At 39.2% G+C, this 24506-nt stretch overlaps 1 protein-coding gene and 1 long non-coding RNA gene across 26 annotated transcripts in view; one reads left to right on the top strand and one right to left on the bottom strand.

Moving 5' to 3' along the window:
- The window catches only part of LOC139077281 (uncharacterized), a 36282-nt gene extending 25005 nt beyond the window's left edge, over positions 1-11277 (top strand). The window contains exon 3 of the long non-coding RNA XR_011529656.1: positions 11161-11277. This is a non-coding gene — a long non-coding RNA (uncharacterized lncRNA). The remainder of the gene's footprint in view (positions 1-11160) is intronic.
- CARMIL1 (capping protein regulator and myosin 1 linker 1) overlaps positions 1-24506 on the bottom strand; it is a 312501-nt gene that overhangs the window by 77884 nt on the left and 210111 nt on the right. For all 25 annotated transcript variants that reach the window (XR_011529654.1, XR_011529655.1, XM_070584187.1 and 22 more), the window contains 6 exons: positions 22375-22547; positions 20675-20743; positions 17809-17902; positions 11221-11319; positions 2771-2899; positions 1900-2031 (listed from right to left, as the gene is read on the bottom strand). Coding sequence is in view for 23 of the 25 variants with exons in the window: in XM_070584187.1 (XP_070440288.1) it covers positions 1900-2031; positions 2771-2899; positions 11221-11319; positions 17809-17902; positions 20675-20743; positions 22375-22547 (696 nt within the window). In the remaining 2 variants the exon portion in view is untranslated. The remainder of the gene's footprint in view (positions 1-1899; positions 2032-2770; positions 2900-11220; positions 11320-17808; positions 17903-20674; positions 20744-22374; positions 22548-24506) is intronic.

Genomic DNA, 24506 nt, shown 5'->3' with positions numbered 1-24506 from the left:
AGCGCTGGGGGATTGGTGTGCCCAGAGAGTGCATAGAAGCTCTGAGCCCCTTCCCACATACCCTGCCCTATGTATTTCTTCATCTGTATCCTTTAACATATCCTTTAATAAACTGGTCAACATAAGTGTTTCCCTGAGTTCTGTGAGTTGCTCTAGCAAATTAATAGAACCCGAGGAGGGGGTCATGGGAACCTCAGATTTATAGCCAATTGGTTAAAAGCACAGGTGAAAACCTGGACTTGCAATTGGCATCTGAAGAGGGGTGGGGGCAGCCTTGCAGGACTGAGCCCTTAACCTGTGGGATCTGACACTATCTCCAGGTAAATAGTGTCAGGATTGAGTTAAATTGTAGTACACCCAGCTAGTGTCACAGAGAATTGCTTGCGGAAGCGGGAGGGAGGGGACCCCTACACATCTGGTAACCAGAAGTGTCAGAAGTGAAGTGTTCTGTATGAAAGTAAAGGAGAGACACATAGGAGGACTGAGGTTTCCCAATACACTGGAATATCTATACACTGAAATACTACATAGCATTAAAAATGATGGTGAATGTTCACTGATCTAGAATTGTATTCATGATACTTTACCAAACATAAAAAGGTTACTAATCAGGATGTATAGTATGATCACATATATGCAAAACTGTGTGTTTAGACACAGATTGTTTGGAAATTCACTAAAATATTAATTAAGAATGACATCATCTCTGAGATTTCACGTGACTTCTACTTTCATTTTGCTATACTTGTTAGCATTGTTTAAATGTTTCACAAAGACTAAGTTTCATTTTTACAGTCAGAAATAAATAAGCAACGAGGATGACTTTGTTTTAAACATGTAAGAAAGTATCCTTTTTATATATTTTATCCTTCATAGAGGATAACACAAGTGCTATTAGGTAGCAAACGATCTGACAGAACTCTGTAAGAACCAACCAGTCTATTTTCTACCCCTTTGTGGACCTCTCAGAATGGATTCAAAATGCCATGGTTAAAAAAAATAAAAATGACACACAAGAGTCTCTCTATATTATATGCAAAGGAAGACAGGGACTTACACACCTAAATAATCCACAACATTTTCTCCTTCATTAATTTAATTTCCAAACAAAGTAATTAGCATGTTGCAAAGTTATTACTGAGGTGCATATCAACTCCCTATGAGCTGCAGCAATTGCGTTCTCAGAAGAAAACAGACCAAATAATTACAGAGATTTAGATAAGGTTTTTAAAGGCATCCTTGAAGAGGCAGATTGAAAATGATGAACACTCTCTGCAATTTGTCTGGTGTAGCTGTTTTTTGAAGTTACCTTAAGAAAAGGCTGGTCTTGGGTTACTATACTCCCTTAAATTTCAGAGATTTTTTTCAGCCACTTTGCCTAGAGACAAGTCTCTGCTGCTTTGGGTGCCTTGTAACTTCCTCCTAAGTCCCTTTCCTAGTCTTTCAACCAAGTGCTTACAAGGACTGTGATCTCTTTACCCAGTGGCAGACTCTCTACATAAGGAGCATCTAGGCACTTTAAGCATAGCTCCTGTCATGCTTCCCAGGCTCTAAATCAAATGTAATAAGAGAAGATACTTTTTCCTTAAGTAGAAATCAATCATTCCCTTATCAGTGGCAACCTACCATATGTTCAGTACATTCAGAGATTTACCGTCAAAAATGAAATTGAATTTGATAGGTTTTACTTGATTTCATTAGGTAAGAAGTTATTCCAAAACTTATAAATGAAGTCAGAAAAGACACAGTATTCAATTTTTACTACAGTGCTTGTGTGTAGGTGTGCACACATACACGTATACAAACATCCATAAAATATAGGTAGCTATGGTATGAAATGCTATCACACACAGTTAAATCATAACAATTTCGTTTTCCAAAAGAACAGAAACCACAGACCTTTAGCTGTTCATCTACAACTCTTGTAACTTCTCCAGCCATTGATTCCAGGGTCTCCTGAATTGGACTGGATAACAAGCCACTGGCTCCTGCCCAAGACGCACCACCAACATGGTACAAATTTGGTAACAACTGTAAGAAAAAATCAGTGACCTCTCCATAATTAATTAAACAAATAAACATTTAAATAAGTACCAAAAGTCATTACAGAGTTAGTAAAAAGGGTGGAGAAATATTATTAGGGATAATCTATTCTCTATCAAAGGCCCTTTATACAGATTAATAAACTGAGGTTCAGCTTTGAAGCCATAGGAACAGTACATTACCCCTTTGCGCCTTCATGTCCTCAACTGCGGAATGAGAGTATTTGACTAACCCATCAGGTTCCTCCCACTCACAACATTTAATGATTGTGTGATTCTTACAGCAGAGCCAGGACCAAATATCCCAGGCTTTCTGACTCCCAGCTAATTCCTTCTCTACTAAGTCATACATTGGCGATCAAATTCTAATTAGAGAGAAGCTTCCTTTTAGAGGTGACTGGGGAGTTTCATCCTATCAGCTTGGAAGCAGAATAATTTTAAATGAGTTGTTACTCATTTAAACTACAACTACCTCTCAGTTATTCAGGACCTGATTACATCCTTTGCAAATCACATTGGCCCTCTGCTTTTTATTCTATATTTTGATTATTGGTCATTAGCACAGGAACAAGAAGGAAGCAAAGATGAATTCAGTTCACTTTGCCACTTGTTCATAACCTTGGAATTGGGGGTGAAGGTAGAGAAAGTTGGAACTGGTTTCTAAAATTGAATTCTAAAAAATCTTTTTATTACATAAGACACTCAATGTAGCCTGAAGTGAAACTCACCGTTTTAGAGTTCTTGGCATCACGCATAAGCCTTTCTGCTGATTTTAAATCTTCCTGGACAGCATCTCCTCCACAGTTTCGTAAAGAGTTGAGATGATCTTGTACTTTCACACATATTCTGTCAATCATCTGCTCCACACCATAAAAATGCCAGGAAGCATCCAAGTCAGCAGAGCCAATATTCAGATAGAAGGAAACACAGAAGGAATGAGATGAAATCTTCTAACTGGAATCTTGGAGAAGGCAGCTTATAGCCGATTATTAATTTGTCTATTCATATAAGAAACTTTTGGCAACATTAACTCCAGAAAAATATTTAAGGCACTCCGGTCACCTTTCCTGCCTTAGGAAATGCAGCATGTAGAACAAAACTGAATACTTCTTAATGATGCAGAATCTCATAGCTACTCAGTAACACTTTGCTAAATAGTAACTCTCCTTCATTAATTTTTATTGAGTATCCTCTGTGCATCAGACATAGCGCTGGGTACTGAGGAAACAGAGAAATGAAATGCATAACTCTGAGACTGTTGAGATGACTATAAAATGATGACCACAGCCAGTTGCTCTCAATATTATTGAAGCCAGAACACTCTGGAAGTTTTTTCTTTTTTTGATTAATTCAATTATATCATGAAGTTTTCTATACAAATTAAGAGTTACCAAAAAAAGGAAAAAAAAAGAAAAAAGCAAGTTGAGGTTTTATTATATTAAGAAGGGTAATAATAAAGTTAATAACATCTAGTTTCTGTTCCATTAAGGTCTATCTCTCAAGTTAATTACGTCTGAATCATTTTCCAATTGCTCCATGAATTTAAACACAAAACCAAAGGGCAAGCAGTAGATCACTATTGCAGACAAAAAATATTACAGAAGGATATGATTATATCCGTTTATATTTGTATTTATAGAGAGAAGCATGAAGAAAGAAAGGAAATCTGAAGAAAAAGATTACAAGAGTATGGTTTAAAAAGTTTCTCCAATGTTCTGATCAGAAGTGCAGGTTATCTATTTCATGTTCCTAAAAAATTAACTCTCCAGAGACCTTACATATCAGGAGTCCCAACCCATCTGATAATTCATTTGGCAGAGGTGAGGTAACAATCTAGCAATATTCTTTTTTAATTCAAAATAAATAGATAAATGAGAATTTAAATTATTTGACATAACAACTATAGGAAACCAAAGTCAGCCCTCCTTCCCCCATAAATTCCACGACAACAGAAACTTTCCTACAGTGCTCAGAAGACCTAAGGGCTAAGCAGGGCCTGGGTCTATTTGCTGTAGCATCTGCATCTCTCTCATCTTTCTCTTTTATAAAGTCAGGTTTATAACATCTACCCCATCCTTTTTTCTAGTGTATTATGAAGACAATCCAGTAAAATACCACTACTCAAAGCACCTGTTGATGAAGGGTCAGTAATGCTAACGTTGATGTATACTAAGAACAGCTCCTGTAACTATAAAATGTATCGAGGCCACATTAGTGAACTACCTGGAGTTCCCCACAGGAAAAAGAATATGAATATATGAAAATATATGAATAATGCTTCTCATACCATATTCTCTCTCTGACTAAGATCTAACCTTCTAGGCAGGGATCATGTCTTAACTTTGTGCATTCACACAATGCCCTGCAGAGAATGAACTATATATTTTTAAAAATCATCTTAATTGATAGAAATTCTAACTCTCCTAACTATTGTATCGATGTGCTTCCTGAAGGAAAAAATGGCCATCAATAATTCATATCTTCCTAAGAATGAATACCTAATTTCAAGAGACAAAATAAACCACGTACTAAGTGAAGAACTGTTATACATCTGAGGCCACAAAAGGCTAATCTGAGAGGCATGTAGATGCGGCAGTATAAAGTTGATCATCTTTAATAATCATGAGAGACCAAAGAGACTCCTGAAATGTGAGCCATTAAGCATCCAGCAAGGAGAGAGGGTTTAAAGGAACTCAACAAAATAGTCTTCGAGTGGGACTTTTTTAATCACATCCAAAAGAAACATAAAAATTTGGTTCTTCAAAGAAGACATAAAATCTCACAAGTCCCAAAGATTCTCCGGAATGTGCACTTGCTAAGGTTTAGCACAGTCCAGTAGATTACAGACGCTTTACAAACACATATAGAGCTCAAGGTCCAGAAAAGTTAAACTATTTAAGATGACAGAATGATTACATAAAATGCAAATGGAAAATCCTGAAAAAAGAAATCAAGGATTTTGACCGTTAGTTCATACTCAAGTCTCTAAGGACACCAATGTGAAAAATAAAGGAGACTGCAATGTGAAAGACTGTCATCTCTTGGGTAGCCCCATCAAAGATCTCACCATAGATCACTGCACCTTGGCTCTTTAATTTAACCTTCCGACTTCACCCTCTCCTCTTTAATGTTCCATTTTTCCAAAGCAACCCAGAAAAGATGTTGGTCGCCATAGTTTGAGCAGCTCACTTCCCTCCAAGGAAATGTACTCTCTCATTCTCAGACATGGTCTTCTTTATTCTGAGTCCTAATCTGTCTTCACATGTCCTTCCTACAGGTCCCATGTCTTCCCCTTGAGGACACTCTGAACAATCACAAGCTCTCTTCCGGGTGACAGTCTCACACATGCTTAAACATTCTTTCCTAATCTACTTTTCCTCAGGCTTAACATTCCCAGTTCCTTTTACCATTCTACAGTGACACTATTTGGCAGTCCCTGACCCTCCCCCTGCCCCAGGTCACTTCTCTGAATTCTCTCTTCCATCTAGGATCCTCATGAAATATAGCCCCCTCAATAAAAAGGATTGCAACACAGGAGGAGTGTATGGTAAGCTGAACAGGGCTATCACCTTTCTAACTGTAGAAAGTATACTTCCATTCATGTGGTACAAGTCAAAATGGCTTCTTTGGCAACTAAATCACATCACTAACTCATATCACACTTGCTGGTGACTACTTAGGCTTTTTCAAATATACAGGGATGTAGAACCCAAGTGCAGGACCTAGAACTATTAGCAGTAAATGCCATCTTGGGTTGCTTGCAAATTGTTACAACTGTTCTCAGTTCCAGCAAATAGCTTATTGACAGAAAATTTTATCTTCCTTCCTCCTCGTGTCTATTTCTTTTTTCAATTCAAGAGAAATATACTTAACAGCTATCATTCAATGAGATATAGCCCTGAATAAGATACACCCTTTGCCACCAAGCAACTTAAAAACCTAGAAGTGGAAATAAATATTCATAATCAACAGTAATACAAGATATAAAGTGACACATAATATCCACAAGGACATACACATTTTGTTCACTGTCAAAGCTCCATTTCCTACAAGAGTGCCTGCCATATGATAGACCCTTATACATGTTTATTCAACGAAGAAATGAATGATAGAAAGTTCTAAAAGATTTCAGCCAAGGGATCACATCCAGTTGAGATTGATGACAGCTTTATAACTGAGTCCTGAAAGATTTCTACAGATTGAGAAAAGAGAAGGGAATTTTAAGCAAAAGAATGAATAGAGGCAGTGCACATCCAGACACTTGTGATTCCTATTTCCTGATTAGGAACAGAGGCACTTTATTGCGGGAGATCAGAGAGGAATGTTAGGTTAAGGCAAGACAATGGAAGACTCAGGCACAGGCTTAGAGTTTGAACACAGTGTGCAAGGCCCAGAGCATCTATTCTCCAGCTCCTCCCACAACAGTGAGGGTCGAAAAGTCCCATGACACTCAACACTCATAGTGACTTGGTTTCCCTGACTTATAGAAAGGATATGGGCTGTAGAAAGCAGAAGGAGACATGGAAGATGAATAAACTAGTTCCTGTAGTACTTGTAAAAGAAGAGGTAGGATGGAGTTACTAAAAAATACTTAGCAAGAGGGTTGGCAGTAGAAATGGAAAGAAAATAACAATGGCAAAAGAGACTTCAAAGGTAAGTGGGCAGGGCATAGTGACCACCAGATGAGGAAAGCAAATGAGGCATTCAAGATGACTCCTGGGGCTCCACCCTCAGTGAATGACAATGTCACTGAGAGAAATGGTAAGATCAGGAGTTCCAAGGGATGTTTGGTTTTAGTGACCCTGATTCTCAGAGGGCCACCTGGATGGAGATGCTGAACAAGTAGTTGAAAAAATAGGACTTTCTGGAAAGAAACAAGAACTTAACGGATAGATTCAAGAGTCATCCACAGATGAGAGAGTTAAAATGGTAGAAGTAGAAGAGATAGCCAAAGGGAAAGAGTACTAAGTACAAAATTTAGGAAAATGGCTGCATTTGGAAGACGAAAGGACAAAGAGTCATGCAGGTAAGACACAAGAGCAGTGGAAAGATATTCAGAATGGTATCCCGTCAAATGAACCAGGAAGTGAGTCTCAAGAAAGATGAGGTGGTCGGTAATAATGATGATGATTGTGATAATAAAAATAATAGCAGCAATACAACGTTTACTAGTGAGGAGCCAAGTACTTCACATGCATTAGCTCATTTAACCCTCACAGCACCTTCTGAGTCATCTTCCCTGTTTTACAGACGAAGAAATCAAGGCTTAAAGAATTAATAAGTGACTAACACCACTTCACACCAGCAGGGAATAGCAGAGCCTATACTTAAATCTGGGTCATCTGACTTGAGAACCCACGTTCCTAAGCACTACACATATTGCCTTCTTTCATCAAAAGATGAAGAAGGAGGGGCTGGCCCAGTGGCCGAGTGGTTAAGTTCACGCACTTCACTTCAGCGGCCCAGGGTTTCACTGGTTCGGATCCTGGATGCAGACACGGCATTGCTCATCAGGCCACGCTGAGGTGGCGTCCCACGTGCCACAACTAGAAGGATCCACAACTAAAACATACAACTATGCACTGGAGGGATTTGAGGAGAAAAAGCAGGGAAAAAATAAAAAATGAAGAAGGAGAAAAGACCCCTGGACTTGGTGACCAGGAGACATTGAGAGAGCCATTTTGGTAGACAGACAGGAACAGAGGGCACATTTCAAAAGGTCACAAGGTGAATGGGTGACCAAGAAGTCATAAAAGTATAAAAATCTGCACATGAAAGGAAGGAAAGAGACTAAGCAGAGTAAACAGCTCTAGACAATAAAACTGCCCCTTTTTTTCTTTTTTTCAGGGTAAGAAAACTTAAGAGCAGAGGTTGGCAAATTACAGGTGATTCTGGACCTGGTTTTACAAAGTTTTATTGGAAGCGCCACGTTCATTCCTTACATATTGTCTAAGGCTGCTTTTGCTTTACAACAGCAGAGTGGAGAAGCTGCAGTGGAGACCATCCAGGCTGCAAAGCCTAAAATATTTACTATTGGTTTTTGACAGGAAAAGTTTGCTGACTCTTGATTAAGAGAGTTTATGAGATGGAAAAGAAGAGATCAAAAGCAGAGGTGGAGAGTTGAGGCTTATAAAGGTCTTTCCTAAACAAAGACAGACGAGACAAAAACAAATACATGAACAGTTACGGGCTTCAGCGTTTCATTAAAACATTTTCCTTCCTTCAGGGTCACCTGAGAATGATGACTGGCTCTGCAGCTGGCAGGGCATCAGTCACAGAGGGTCTATTCTTTCTGTATTCAGATGTCTGGAAACTTCACTAAGAAGTTTCAATAAGAAGGAGATAAATCTCTCCTAAGTCTGAACATTGCTAATCATGATGTCCTCGGAAATCCCCAAAGTGAAAAGGTGGCAATATACCTACTACATAACGACTCAAATAATTCAGAACGATGCCATCCCCGCAGAATTAAACATCCGCATTATGCCTCCTGTGTACAATTTCCTCTCGATCGAGAAGATGAAACTTACTTTTAAGAATTGGCGGTAAAGGTTGCTGCAGTAATTTTTTTGGATGGACAAAATTCCCTGTGAGTGAGCAAAAGAGCTGGAGGGATATTGTATTAAGAAAAGCCTGCACTGGGGCAGCTCATAAAGGAGCCGAAGGCAAAGGTTCAATGGACGATTTTAGCACTCTCGTTGCTTTTAACGTTAAACACTAAAACCAGGAAACAACTGTAAACCATAAAGTACTAAGCCGATATCAGTCCCTTGCAGGAAAAAAAATTAGATTTTTTAAGGCATTAGTAAGGTGAAAATAATGTTTTCTTTCTCAAAACTCCCTGTTATTTCACCAATATTCATTAATTATTATTGCTCTTTTATTCAACACCTATCGCTTTACTTTTTCTTATATAAATAACACATGGTTGCGGTAAAGCATTCAAATAATACTGTGAAGTATAAGAAAATAAAATTCACTTAATCGCACCACCTGAGATAACCATCATTAACATTTTGGTGAACACCTTTCCACAAATCTCTATGCATATCTATGCAGTCGTCCATATAGTTTTACTTACTTGGAATATTATACGTGATGCTTTTATTACAGACACTTTTCTTTCATTGTGTTTTAAGAGAAAGCAACAAGAAAAAACTAAAATGACATCTGTAGAAGGTAAGAAAATAGCGCAAACCATACAAAATGACCTCAAATGACAAAGCTTCCCTTACTAGTCAGTTCTTCATCTCTGAGATGAACACTTTTGAAAACTTGCTTTTCTAATTCTTCCGGTGGCTTCCATTTTAAATTTAAATAGTAGACCCAAATTTGTGTTTTTGATTTATGAATTATAGAAAATATAGGTTGATTCCATGAAACAAAAACTAAAAATTTAGAATAATTATACTACCACTCTTCAACTCCTAATTTTAGTTAGTTTCATTACTTTTACATTAAGATTTCCAATATTAACACTTTTTTAATCTAACAATAATTAAGTTTTCCTTTCTTGTCTAAGTTGACATTAAAATTTTAAATCCACTAAAATGCAGTTACAGAATTATGATCATGAGATCCATTGAGAAAAAAATGTAATCTTATGTCTTTCAATCCTGCAGCTCAAAGCAGATTGTCCCAAAGTGGCAACTTTTAAAAGCTTTCTTTCAGCTTTTATAATCTGTATGATTTCATTTCCGCTACAGTTTCTTATTTATGCCTCACATTGTGTATTTTCTTGTTTTCCTTTGTTACGCTGGAGAATTTCCTCAAAAGCTTTTTTCATATGGAATATTGGGGGTAAAATATCTAAGTCCACATCTTAATGTATTTTTATTCTGTCCTTATATGTGTTTGATACAATGGCTAGGTACAGAATTCTTGGTTTGAAATCAATTCCCCTCTGAACTTCAATGACATTACCTCATCTCCTTCTAGTAATTGGACTGATGCTAAGAACTGGTTCTAGTTCCCCTATAACAGAACATGTTTAATCTCTCTGGAACTCTCTACGATTTTTTTTTTCTTTCTTCTAGGTGTTCCAATCAGGATACATCTAGGCGTGGGTCTTCTGCCCATTCATTTGGATCAATTTCAGCGGTCATATCAACCCCAAGATCCATGTGAAATGGTTTTCTATTATTTCCCCTCTTTTAAAATTTTTCTATTATGTATCTTCTTAAATTCTGAAGTTCCTGTTAGGAAGCTGTTGGTCATTTTGAATCTATTCACCATTTTGACTTACTTTTCTCTCATATTTTCCCTCTTTTTTACTTGATGTTCTAAAGATTTCCTCTACTTTTTCTTCCAGAGAAACAGCTTAATTTGTGTCCTATCCGCTTATTTAATTCTATATTACAGTTATCATATCCTCAATTGCTAAGCATTGTTTCTTATTCTCTGACTATCCCTTTTCATAGCAGCCTATTCCTATCTTATGGACATTCTCTCAAGTCCCACTGAATTGACTAATTACTTGTTTTTTATTTTTTTAAGTCCTCTGCTGTCCTCTGAATTATCTGAGCGTGGTTCTTTGCTTTATCTTGCTTTTACATGCTACTGGTTTTCCTCAAGTATCTTATGGTCCTTAGTTTTGCTTGATATTTTTGGAGGAAAACATTTCACACTTTTTTTTTTTAATTATTATAATCTAGTTTTTCCTCTCTAAACTTGGATAGAGAGAAGAGGAACAAAATAAAAGAGAAAAGCACTTCAGTTTCTCTTCAGCACTTGTGTTAATTTTCAACAAATTCTTAATTATTCAGAAGAACCTGGGAATTTGTTTCCTACTCATAGAAGTGCGAGGGAATAGAGAGAAAGGGGCAGAACGTCTCCAAAGTAGCAAATTTGACTACCCTCAGATTTTACCATCTGTAATCAGGTGTTCCTAATATTTGCATATAAACTTAAAATACACTTTACTGACGATATTAAAAGGCACAAAATCATCAGCAATTAAAAGTGCACATTTAGCATGAGAATTAGCCTACATTTTCCTCCCTCTATATCTTGCCCTAAACTCTACTTAAATTTGTTGTCATTCTCAGAAACCAGTTCTCACTGTCCCAATGAGAATGATTCAAACAATATAAGTCCTTTGTCCCTTTGCTTTTAAAAGGGTCAGTCCAGCCTGAGCAGAAGGAGAAGCTACACGTGGAGAAGACGGGCGCCCTCTTACCTGCTGGGTGGTGCTGGTGACAATGCCCTGCTGGAGGCGGTAGGCCTGTTCCTGAAGGTATTTTCTGGTCTCATGATTCCGGAGCAGATAGTTTTCTATCTGGAAATTAAGCACATGTATCTCTCAAGAACACATCTTGACTCAGCAGACAGTAAAGTTATACGTGAAACAGCCAGCTGCTGAACCTAAAACCAAAGCACTAATTCACACAGCCTGCCAGTAACTTGACCCCACAAACCTGGGAGATGGGGAAAGTGGCTATCATCGTGAGGCATTCTTGGTGGTCTTAGTTAGAAATTTAACTTGCAGGTTAATAGGAGTGATTTTTATGTGACTTGGTAGTTGACAAAGATAAGCAAGTTATTTAATCGCCTGCAGGGTTAGAAAACCCCATTTAGTGACTTTTCATCACTTTCATGCACACAATTGCAATCTTTCTCTCTTGTGAATTTTTAACCACTAAATAGTTCAGAAGTTAAATAAACATCCCCCAGGAGTATGGATGGTACTCTATCCATACTGAACCTCTTAGCCTTATTCCGGTGGTACAATCCACCAGCATCTAGAAAATTCTTCATTTTTAAGGGGGAAAAAAAGACAAAATAGGTACAAAATTTGAAGGATACAGGCTGCTAAACTCAAAGGCATATACTAGTTTCATTAATCCCACCAGGTTTCTGTATTTTCTCAAAAACAGAACTGATTTTAGCAAAATTACTGAAAATAAGAAAACGGACTTTCACAGAAAATTAGAGATGTTGAAGTTGGTTGACAATGTGTATTTTTATACAGAGAATCTCCTATGAAAAATTCAAATGTACAAATGGTAAGAGATTGAAATAAAGTATTTAAGAAGAACAACATGCGAGAGATATACATTGAACAAAAATGTAGGGTTAACTATTGGAAATGATGGATACCTATGAAGATGTTTTTGAAAAAATGATTTGAGATGGGTAATTGTGCCATCTATTTTTTTTTCCAATTGTTGTTTTTGTTTGTTTTTAATAACACCACTTAACCATTTGGCTTTTAATTTGCCACTACAGTTCCCGGGTTAAGAACTTCTAATAACTGTGAGGCTCTCACGATTATTACATTTTCATTTTAATTTTCCATATGCTAAAATGACTACTACTTAATACTAATTAGGAACAATTAAAACATAGACTATAATTACTATCATCCCTGGAAACCGTAAAGCAGAACAAAGTGTTCCTTTCTACCTGAAACGAAACATCATTAAAGTGACACATTAATCCCACGAAATTACATTACATTAATTTTCTCTTGCTGCTCCCCAAGAAGTCATCTCTTCCCAAGGTGACATTAGCATCACTGTAAAGTGTTTTCGCTAAAAAAAAGATTCTTGCCTAAAATATGACAGACACAGGCTGCCACCCAGCATTGGGTGCTTTTGTTTTGTTACTTGTTTTACACTTGGCCTCGTTAAGCCCTGGCTGTGGGCCAGTTCCAAGAGCAGTCTGTTTATTTGGGAGGCTCAGCTCACACACAGGCGGTCACCCAATGCTGGCCCACGTGTTTCCAGACCTTCCCTGGGTGCACCAATAGTACTTCACAACCTAAGCCTGGAGGGAATTTTTTAGAAAAAAAAATAATATTCAAAGCTCATTTCTAAAAGCCAGGACAAGGGGAAAGAAGAATAACAATGTTTAAGAGTTATGTACACATCACAACCGAAAGTATTCACATCTTGCAATAAAGGGTAAACTTTCCTTCCATGCACCATTCCAGACCAAGGACAGAGAATCCATCTCCTAGGGGCTGAGGATGGAGGGCCTGACTCACATCAAATAGCAAGGGAAGAGCCAAAAGTGTCATTATCACATCTGCCAGTACCCCTGGGCAGCAGCGACCCGGGAAACAATCTAGAGCCAGTTAGACATCTTCAGTCTCACTGCTGAAAACAGCAGCACAAGAGGCAAAAAACTTGTACTTTAATAAAAGAATCTTGTATTAAAAAAACATTATAAAGATTGAGTTCAGAATCACAATATTGTCCTGTAGTAGAGTAAAATTATAAAGCCATATTTCTTCCAGAGGATAAAGTCCTGTTAAAACGAAAACTAGACTATGTAAGAGCATAGTAAGTATTACAGGAAAAAACCAATATGAGCTGTAAAGTCATCAATTCTTCGTTTAAAAAAACCACAAATTTTAGGGGCTGGCCCAGTGGCACAGCGGTTAAGTTCACACATTCTGCTTTGGCGGCCCGGAGTTTGCCGGTTCGGATCCCTGGTGCGGACATGGCACAGCTTGGCAAGCCATGCTGTGGCAGGCGTCTCACATATAAAGTAGAGGAAGATGGGCATGAATGTTAGATCAGGGCCAGTCTTCCTCAGCAAAAAGAGAAGGATTGGCGGCAGATGTTAGCTGAGGGCTAATCTCCCTCAAAAAAAAAACAAATTCCACAAATTTTATAATTAACACATTTGCATACTCAGCATTTGTTCCATTTCTTCTTTTATCTTCCTCTCTTTTTCTGCCTTCTCTAGTTTTAAGCATACATGATTGCATTTTTCTCTATCTTAGCACATTAACTATAATTCTTTTAAAAATTTTTTAGTGGTTGCCCTAGTGTGTGCAGTACACATTTACAACTAATGCAAATCCACTTTCAAATGAAACTATCCCATTTCATGAGTATTACAGGTACCTTAGAGTACTACCAATTTCTCCCTTTCATCCTGTGTCATGTTGCTGTCTTAGAAAGTCTTTATTTCTCTTTTTCTTTTGAAGGAAAATTTCACTAGATACAGAATTGTAGGATGCTGGTTTTTTCTTTCCACACTTTAAATCCTTCACTCTGTCCTTACTTGCAATGATTTCTTACCAAAAGTCTGATGTAATTCCAATCCTTATTTCTCAGGATGTAAGGTGTTTTTTCGTTCTGGCTTCTTTCCAGATTTTCTCCTTATCTTTGGTTATCTGCAGTTTGAATGATATGTCTACGTGTAGTTTTTTTGGTATCTATCCTGCTTGGTATTCTCTGAGATTCCCAGATCTGTGGTTTGGTAGGGCTGTGATTAATTTTGGAAAATTCTCAGCCATTATTCCTTCAGGTATTTCTTCCATTCCTTCCTCTTTCTCCTTCTGGTATTCTCATCATATTGGATGTTCAATCTTTTGTAATTGTCCCACAGTTCTGGGATATTCTGTTTGGGGTTTTTTTTCTCCCCATTGTTTTTTTGGAATGTTTTTGCATTCCACTTTGGGAAGTTTCTACTGACCTATCTTCAAGCTCAATGATTCTCTCCTCAGCTGTGTCCAGTCCCCTGATGAGCTGATAAAACTCACTGTTTGTTTCTGTCACAGTGTTTTGGATCTCCAGCATTTTTTTCCGAGTTTTTCTTAGAGTTTCTACCTCTCTGCTTACATTCCCTGTTTTTGAATTTTTTTTTTTTACCTTTTCCATTAGAGCCCCAAATATATTAATCATAGTGATTTTAAATTCCCCATCTGGTAACTCCAAAATCTGTGTCATAGCTGAGTGTGATCCTGATGTTTGCTTTGTCTCTTCACACTGTGTTTTTTCTTGTCTTTTACCATGCCCTGTAATTTTTTCACTAAAAGCCAGATATGATGTATCTGGTAATAGGAACCAAGGGAATCAGGTTTTTAGGGTGAGGTTTCATGTGAATCTGGCTAGAAGCTGGGTTGCGTTGAATGTTTGCTATGGCTATATGTGCCAGAGTGTTTAATTTCTTCTAGTGTCCTTCTTTTTGTCTCCTCAGTTGTGTTGGGGTTTCCCTAGAAACTCCTTCTTAAACAGAGTGTCTTACAGCCTTGCTCAGTTGTAATCCACCGTTATTATACTTAATATGGTGATAAAGTGTTACAGAGGGGAAACTTTCTATAATCTTATGATTAAATTTAGAGTTTCTTTTTTTAGGTGGCCTGAGTTTCTGGGCTATGACCTTAAGAAGTGTTTCTTGAGGCTTTTTTTTTCCCTTCCTTCTGTGAAACAGGAAGCCTAGAGGGGGCTGGAGTTGTCTAATTGTCTTCCGTAAGGCTCTGGCAGACCAGTTTCCCTCGAGGCTGAGCCTTTGTTATGGAGAACAGAATGCAATGAGTGTATTTCAAAATGGTTACTTTTCCCCTTCCCCCTGCCAGAAACAGGAAGGGATTTTTCTCCAGTCTTTACCGGGATAACTTGGTGGGGCTTTCGGAGGTAAAATCCATGAAAGAGCCAGGGCCTCCCTAAGACTAGGGCCTCCCTAGGAGTTTTAGCTCTTAAAGTAGTCCACATTAGGCCTCCAGCAATTCATCAATTCTTGTTCAAGCATTCTTCTGAGTTACTGGCTCCAGTAACTTCTGCTCCTGGTGAGCTGATTTCACTTTCGATTCACTGTGATTCTCTGTATTCCCATCTCTCCAGTTTCCAGGGTGACAGTTTGCTTTGTAACCTCAATTCTCTGGCAGATCTAAGAAAAGTCACTGAGTTGCTGTTTGTTCAGCTTTTTTTCTTGTTGTGAAGATAGGAATGATGACTTCCAAACTCTTCACATGTCAAATCTGAAACCAGAAACCCAGTTTCTCTAGAATATATCTTTTGTTATAAGATGACTAATATCCTTTAGGAAAGTATAAAGATATCTAACATTTGTATGTTGCTTTATGGTTGACAAACTGCTTTCCACATATACTACCTCGTTTGATCCTCATGGTTACCTTAGGCAAATTACTTACTCACCTGTCCTTCAGTTTTCTTATCTGTAAAATGGGGATATAATAGAACCTATCTTATGAGTTTATTTTAAAGATTACAGGTGTTAATTTAGGCAAAGCATTTAAAATAGTGTCAGGCACCCAGTAAGACCTATATGTTAAGTGTCAGCTAGACATAGTAATTGAATAGCTTTATTTTTTGTATAGATGGAGAAACTAAAGTTCAGAAAAATTAAATAGCTTATTGAAGTTAGAAAGCAGAAAAGAGTTTGATTTAGTCAGATCTTCTGAATCCAAATCTCAGACGATCTCTTTTGCCACACCACAGGTTTCCCTCTTTGCTGCCCCCAATCTTACTCCCTTTTATTCAACAAATGTCTAAGGGGCATCCAAGCACACACGCCAGTCACTGTGCTAGCTGCTGAGAATAAAAAAGATGAAAAATACACAGGCTTTGACTTCAAGCAGCTCACAAGTTACTGGGAGAAAAAAATATGGAGGCAGCTAACTTAAAACAATGTCACAAAGCCAGTGACAGAGAGAAGCACAGGCAATGCTGAGAAGACCCCCTACCTAGGGGAATCAAGGGGCTTTGAGGACTCTTCCTGGCTGAGCAGACACTTGATTTCAATTTAAATAGACACGCATGGTAGTGGGGAAAGCATGAGTATCATCTAGATTAGAGCAGGGATTCTCAAGCTTTACAATCACCAGGAGAGCTTGTAAAGATTCTTGAGTCCCACCTGAGCTTCCAAGGCCCAAGAATTTGCATTTCTATCAAGTTCCCTGAGTTAGAGCAAAACAAAAAGTAAGTGTTGGTAATAGATGAAGTTGGAGGTGGATAGGAGGCAGACTCTGAGCAGAATTTCATGCCAAGGTAAGGAGACCAGGCTTTATCTCTACAGCTAGTGGAGAGGGATGGATTGAAGGTTTTAGTCCGTTCAAATTTATCTTGAAATAAGATGGCTATTTTTGACTGCAACATGGAAAACAAACGAGAGTAGAATAATCCTGGTGAGAGAGAATGAGGCTTGAACAAGGCATCTGTAACAGGAATAGAGCAGAGGAGAGCTAATGAAGAGATTTCTGCTATAGAATCAATCAACTTGGTGACTGATTAGCTAAGGAAGATATAGGAAAGGAAAGACAAGCTTGCAAGACTGGATGGAGAGTAGTATCACCAGATGAGAGAACAAAGAGGAAAAATTTCAAAGATTCCCTAAATAAGCCCATAGTAAAGGCAGAGTAGGCTTCTTCGGATGGGAAATATTTGAGCACATCTAAAAATGGAGAGAAAAGTAACCATAATCACAGAAAGAGAAGGATGAAGATATGGCAGAGCGAGGGGATGACTCACAGGGCAAGTTTCCAGCACGGGGCAGAGATGGTGGGGTCAAAAGCACCACGGACTACGAAGGGGGAGGTACCCATCATCCTCTGGGTTTGCCAGAAAGGAGGTGGAAATGAGTGTGGATTTAGACACATTGACAGACAGAGATGGTGAAGAGAGAGCTCAATAATACCCTCAATTTCTTGATGAGGAACGGAGGGATGGTTCTATCTACTGAGAATGAAGAGGATGAAGGTAGTGCTAACTGATATCCACTTCCACACATTCGCCAAAGGACAGACAGGAAGTTATCTATGCATGCTTAAGCTCCGACATGATGATGTTGTAAGAATGTTATTTTATTCCACTTAAATTTCATGGTAAGTTTTAGTCTTTCTTATTTTATTCCTCCTCCAGTCACGCATTATGCCAGTCGTGTTATAAGAATACAAAGTCAATGCGAAAAAAGCTTTAGAAAAAAACAAAGTACTGCTCATATGTTCAGAATTATTAACATAATTCAATTCAAATGTGAATTTATTATAATTAGGCTATTGATTCCTCAATACCTTCTGCAGAGCTTCTTCTGTTTTTTCAGGGTTTGTTTTCAGGGCTTGAGAAGCATCATACATAGGAATCGGCATAAATCTCAATGTGTAGTTCCTAGAAAAAGGAGAAAACAATGTTTATTTAAAAATAACTTCCTGTTGTTACCTTAATACGGCACTCTTTTTTAAAAGCCAAAAAGATAGTTGCCAAATATTTTAGGAAATTCTAAACTACTAGACCATCTTAGGCCCCTAGGTAGCAGATCAGCTTTCTTTTGTTTCCGTGTGTGCCGCACCACTGGCCACCTCCTACTGTCTTACAAAAGTGACACAACTTTAAGAAACGTGGTTTTGCTGTTTTGGTTTCAGTTTTTAATCATATCAAGAATCATATCAAGAATTTTCAAAATGAGACTGAAAAGATAGACCAAGAGAAAAGCTAGAAAAAAAGTTCCGCATTGACCATTTAGGTTTGAACCACCAGTAGATCTGAACATACCCGAATCACCACAGCGACTACATGTGATAGCCAGACCCAGACTGTTCAAGGAAAAATCAAAAATCAAAACAAAACACTTGCTTGCAAGGCAAGGACATTAGCATCCACAGAAACAGTCTGTTCAGGCTCCGGCCTCCCTTAAATAAACAAGTCCAAAACCAGGGACTGTCTTTAGAAAGGCTGCTGGGAGCGAGCTTCCTGCCTAGCTCCACACCCTGAGCTCTGCAGGTCCTTGCAGTTTGCAGTCAAGACCAATCCAAGTCCACCAGGCTCTAAACACCAATGGAGCAGCTATGGAGTACTGCCTCTGTATATTACCTCACCACCGCTGACTGGCTAGTTAGACGCAGAGCGCAAGGGTGAGTCACTTTTGTGGGAGGAAAACACACAGAACTCTGCATCTGTGTGCCGGCCTTTGCTCCTGACCCTGCTACAAACTGCCAGGTGCCCGGTCAGCCGTGAACACCTGCTCCCCCACTGCAAACGCGAGCACTGGAGCTCCCTCTCCCACCCCAAAACGCATCTGTCATGTCTACAACATGATGCTCAGGAGGAATGACATTTTGGGTCCTGTGGTGACGACTGGGGCATTCTCTCAGTGCACTGGTATCACAGCTGGCTTGCTTTAGGTCTCTAACGATAAGCAGCACTCACAGTGTGATGCTCATGGATATTTAGATGACTTCTACTGGAAGAGTACATTAACAACTAATTGCGAAAATAATGAAAAAATAATAAAGAAAACAAACAATTATCTTAATCATAACAGTAATCTTTTTAATCTAGATGGGCATTATCTAATGGAAAAATTGTTCTTCATCCAGACCAACTTATATGGTGGCTTAATGTAAAATAACCAGCAAAGAAGGGGCTGTTATTTCTGTAACTTCAATTTTCACCTTAGCTTTGTTTTAGCAAAACTGTTGTTTTTGGTTTAAGAGGAGCCAACCAACTGAAACTAAGAGACAGTACATCTTTTTTGCAGCCTTGAAGATTTTCCTTTCCCTCATCCAATTTTGATCATGCTACAGACCAGCCTCGTTTATTTAAAACAAATGTGGTTTTGAACCATTGGCATCTGGGAGGAGAGCGTATGTGACGGACTGTAATCCAGGGAGCCCCACCATCAGTCTGGAAATGTTGGTGTGAACGCTTCTGGCTTCTCACAAAGACCAGTCTGGGCTGTCTACAACATCATCATGGTAGCAACTGTGCTCTTAGCACCCAAATGCAGCTATTGGTAAATAAACGGTCCCATTTGGAGGTTTTGTGGTGAGGAGGAGTAATTATAGGTGGTTCTGCAGTCACAAAAGGCTCCAGGGACAGGTGGCTGTGGTGACTGGATGGTGTGAGCCGCCATCCATATTTAGTGACGGCCTGTGGTGGCAGCAACTTTGACCTCCTAGCTAAAGCAGAACCCTGGGATTTAGAATTGGAAGGCAGAGATATTTCCTTGACTTTCTCACTTTATAAACAAAGAATTAAACAGAAAGGTGAGATGCTTTGCTGAAGATCACAGACTTGCTGGTGACAGAGCTGGGACCTGAATGGAGGGCTCCTAATTCCAGCTCTAGGGTCTTATTCATGTCACCGTGTTGGGCATGAGAGCTCCACCTAGGAGGACTCATGCACGGCGAGAAATCTGGGAAAACACGAAATCATGAGCACACTCTCCCCTTCCCCAGGGGACTGACTTATATACTTCTTGCCCATTTCACACCCACATTTTGTCACGTCTCATTTTTGATGCTATATATCTGCTTTGATCATTCCTGCCTTTGGAATAGAATATAAGGATTGAAAAGCTCAGAAAGAACCAGATTTTTAGCATTTTTTTCAGCCAAGTTTGTATTATTATTTTCTCATTTAATTTACTGCAAGAGTCAACTCAACAATAAATAATAATTGCAGACTTTGGTTAGCAAGGTAATAAAGAAAGCTCTTTACAGTAATGAGACAAGTTGGCCCTAGGCTTGCCATTCATCAATTTCATTTTTATTTTCTGGACCTCAGCTTTCTTCTCACCACTGCATTCAAAGTTGTTGTAAAGGTCAAAAAAGCAAGATCCAGTGGAAAGAGATTGTGAAACCGCAAGAAGAAGGAAGCAAGGCAACCATCATGTGGTCCCTCCCCATGATCTCATTTAATCCTCACAACAAGGCAGTGTCTTTGGCAGAACAAGCATTTCTGCCCTCATTTTACAGATCAAGAACTCAGGCCAGCAGAAAGTAAATGTCTTTGCAGGTCCTGTGGCTGGTTAGCAGTAGACTACCTCAGACCCAGGTCTTCTGACTCTCAATCTATTGCTACTTTTATTACCCCACTGATAACACAGACACCATTGGTTCTTCTCTATTTTCCCATAAAGAAGTCCTAAATAAAACTTACTTTTCCATAGCAACGGCTATATCTTGAAAGCCTTGGGCAGTAATGTTGTTCTTGTCCCATATTACAGTCCTGTTTGAAAACCAAATTATAGAAATGATCAGACACTTAGCAATGAAAGAAACGATTCTCCCATTGAAGATAAATCTCTTACAGGTGACAACGTCTAGGTATTTTCATACAATGGCATTATGTGAGCAAGGAATAATGTTCATCTTTGTTTCAAACAAAGCAAGGATGAGCATTTCCCCCAATGTTACATTCTTAATACATTTACTGCTAAGTGGTATGAAAAAACCATACTTAAAAGCAACAACGAGCACATTAACGTACCATTAAGTTACCTAATGTTTCACTAGCCAGAAAATTCTAAAACCTGATTTCTCTGATAGTCTCCCAATAGTATTCTAAGTATTCATGTCTGAGGCTGAAGCTACTTACAAAAGATGCTCAACAGCCCCATGTCCAACATAAAGAATTTCAGGCACTGAGACTTTTTCCATTCTAAACAACTAGAGGGAATCTTGTCATAATTTCTTAGGTTTTCATCATTGCCCTGAGACAGTGTGACCAAAAATCCCAGGAACTTTGCTCACTCTGCAGGCTAAACCTCAATTACCAAAGATAGGAAGTTGTTTACTTTTTCAACACAAAACCTATTTTGGAAGAAAAGTATTATTTTACCTTCAGAATGTGAATACTTCAGAGGTATTTTAGGATTGGTCACATCGCCTGACACTTGAAATGGCTTTTATTTGTCTGAATGATCCCGGTCTTACGACCTCTAATTGCTTTCCACTGCTCATCTCAATGACCTTTTTCCCAGCCACACTGACCTTCAAAGAAATTGCTGCAGTTTTTGGCTTTTGGTTTCATTTTAGACAAAAGGTTCAGACTCTGTCTTATGTTGGAGAGCAAGGGAAACATCAAGAAAGAGCCCTTGAAGAGCAATGTGAATTAACTCTTCATTCGGCAGACTGCTGGACTAGGTGGCAATCTGGCTCTCTCTGAATGACGGATGATAATAACATGGTTGCCACATAGCTAGGGCTTAAGAAAGTGGTTGCCACATAGCTAGTCCTCAAGAAAAGTGCTTCCCACACAGCTAGTCCTTAAGAAAAGTGCTTCCCACACAGCTAGTCCTTAAGAAAAGCCATGCTTCGGAAGCACTATGGATGAAAACCACTAAACAGCACAGTTAGCACCCAGTGTGAACTTGCCTTTGACAGTGGATCCCTTGGGTTTTAAGTCTTTATATTGGCAGGAGTAGGAGGGAAAGATAAGACGCCGGGCTCACAGCCAAGGACAGGAAGTCCCTCGTATTATTTCTCCAGTCTTCCCAGCTCTGCTCGTTTGGCACTGCCTACGGAACCCTCCTCTGCTCCTCACTGCCTTTCCCCACACATCGGTCAGCTGCGACACGGATGTGAAGCAGGAAACTGCAACAGCTTTCAGTCAGGTTTCACCTCACTGGAAATCTTTAAGACAACAGTTTGAAGAAATCACTTTGTCTAAATTTGGGAACACTCTCCCCAGTATTCCGACAAAAGACAACTGTCACCTCTGCTTCTTAGCTGGCGGCATGGGAAGCTCAGGCCCATGCAGGCAGAGCCAGCTCTCCAATGATTGCTGGTCAGAATCTTTTCCAGGCCTTCCTGAGAACAAGCGTCCACTCCTAAGGGCTGAGGGCCTGACATGCGTACCTGAGCTTGGTGTTGATCTGCAGTGCTTTGGCCAGCATCTTTGCTCCCATGTCCCCCATTCCATTCCCACTGATGTCCACTTTGGTCAAGGAGGTGTTGCTTCCCAGGGCATTGATGATGATGGTGACCTCAGTCTTGAGTTTCGAGTCAGCCAGGGACAAGGACTGCAGAGGCTATAGAGGGCACAAGAGAAAGCACTCACACTGTCACATCAAAGCAGCCCCCACTCTCAATGACCCATTCCATGGAGAATCATAAAGGGGAGGTACCCACTGCACAAAGTGTCTGATTTTGAAAGCTCTGTCCAAAAGAACCTGATAAATGGGACAGAAAATGAACATAAACACTCTGGCATAAAATGAACATTTAGATTCAAACATGCAGAGGTTCTGTTTTAATGCCGACTACCAGCCACCTCTCTTCTAAGGGAAGGTATAGGAAGATATCTAGAGTGGCAGATACCAGCTCCATTGAAGTGGAGGATAGGAGGAAATAAATTAAAATACTATACGAAAATTTCTGAGCTTCCGTACTGCTATACTATCCCTTTTTACCCATTTTACTGCTATAGAAGGTGAAATAACATCTTAAAATATTAGTAGAGGGTCCAGTCCTGTGGCCTAATGGTTAAGTTCGGCGCACTTAACTTTGGTGGCCTGGGTTTGGTTCCCAGGTGCAGACCTACACCACTCATCAGCAGCCATGCTGTGGTGGCACAGATGTTAGCTCAGGATGAATCTTCCTCAAGCAAAAAGAGGAAGATTGGCAAGAGATCATAGCGCAAGATGAATCTTCCTCAGCAAAAAAAAAAAAAGATAAAAGAAAAACCAACACTAGTAGAGGCCAAATGCAAAATAAAAACCAGCCAAGATTAATAATAGCTGACATTTATTGAACACTTACTCTGTTTAACCACTGTTTAAGCTTTCTACATGTATTTATTCACATAATCCTCCCAGTAACCCAATACTTGGGTATAATTATATTAAGCATGGTTATTCCTATCTCCCAAGTAAGAAACAGAAAGGTTAAGTGACTCAACCATGGTGACACAGAGAGTAGCTGAACTGGAACCACACAGTTTAGTTACAAATTTTGTGCTCTTAACTCTAACACAACATTACCCCTATTAGTTTATCCCCGATCTTTTTGATCACCACCCTTAGCTTTATCTTTTAAGTACCAATCAGAAGAGATACCTACAATTAAAAAAAAAAAAAGAAAAAGTAAAATGTGCGTGACGTTTTTAGAACCCTAAGCTGTATGGTGAATCCACACCAACCCACTTGCAGTCCATTTAAGCCAGAGACTGTAAGCCACTCAGCCTGGAAGCCAGTTTGGTTTGGCCTGCCTAGCATCTGATAAAAAAAAAAAAAAATGAATAGTACTCCCCACTTACACCCAGCTCACTTTATTTGTTTATGTTGCCCTCCTAGCCCTGTGGACATTTGAATTTGCTATCCTTGATTTCAGCCATAACTGAATTAACAAAGGGGTGAGAATTCCAGGACATGAAGTAATGTGGCTCTAAAAGTCAGATTTCAGACTTCCCTGGGGGTTTTGGACATCTCCTGAGTTGCTTGAGGTGGTCCATATTGGCCCAGCCACACTAAACATTTCTACATGCTTATTCCATAGCAGTGCTGACATCACAGGGTGGTGGATGCTGGATGTATCTTCCAGAGTCATCTATGACCAGGTTCTACAGTGGCCTATGGGATTGGGGTCTCAAGATGTACCTGGGTGGTCTGTATGACCCCCACACAAAGCCTGGGGTGTATGTGTGTTCACTCAACCATTGAACATTGACTTCCAAAGGACACCTGTTCGAGGCGCATCTGCCCAATGGCTGCAGGAGGCAGGATGAGGGTGTTGATGGTTTCCAGACTCAGATACCCACAAAGCGGCATTATGCATGTGGTCATAGTTTTACCAAGTGACTATACTTGTGTCCTTATAGTCCAAATTTGACCATGTTTTCTAAACTAAATACATCTATGGCAAAATCAAAAGGTAATACATTAATTAGAATCAAATCTTTAAAAGTTAAATGGCACGGTAATTAAAAGGCAATTAAAACCTCAGCCAAAAAGCCTGGATATGCTTACATTCAGTCAGGCTGAATGAGGTTG

The sequence above is a fragment of the Equus przewalskii genome, chromosome 19, assembly GCF_037783145.1.
Source record: "Equus przewalskii isolate Varuska chromosome 19, EquPr2, whole genome shotgun sequence".
In the NCBI taxonomy this organism is placed as follows: Eukaryota; Metazoa; Chordata; class Mammalia; order Perissodactyla; family Equidae; genus Equus; species Equus przewalskii.
Note: the sequence above shows the minus strand (reverse complement) of the source record. Positions and strands in the feature narration are given on the sequence as shown.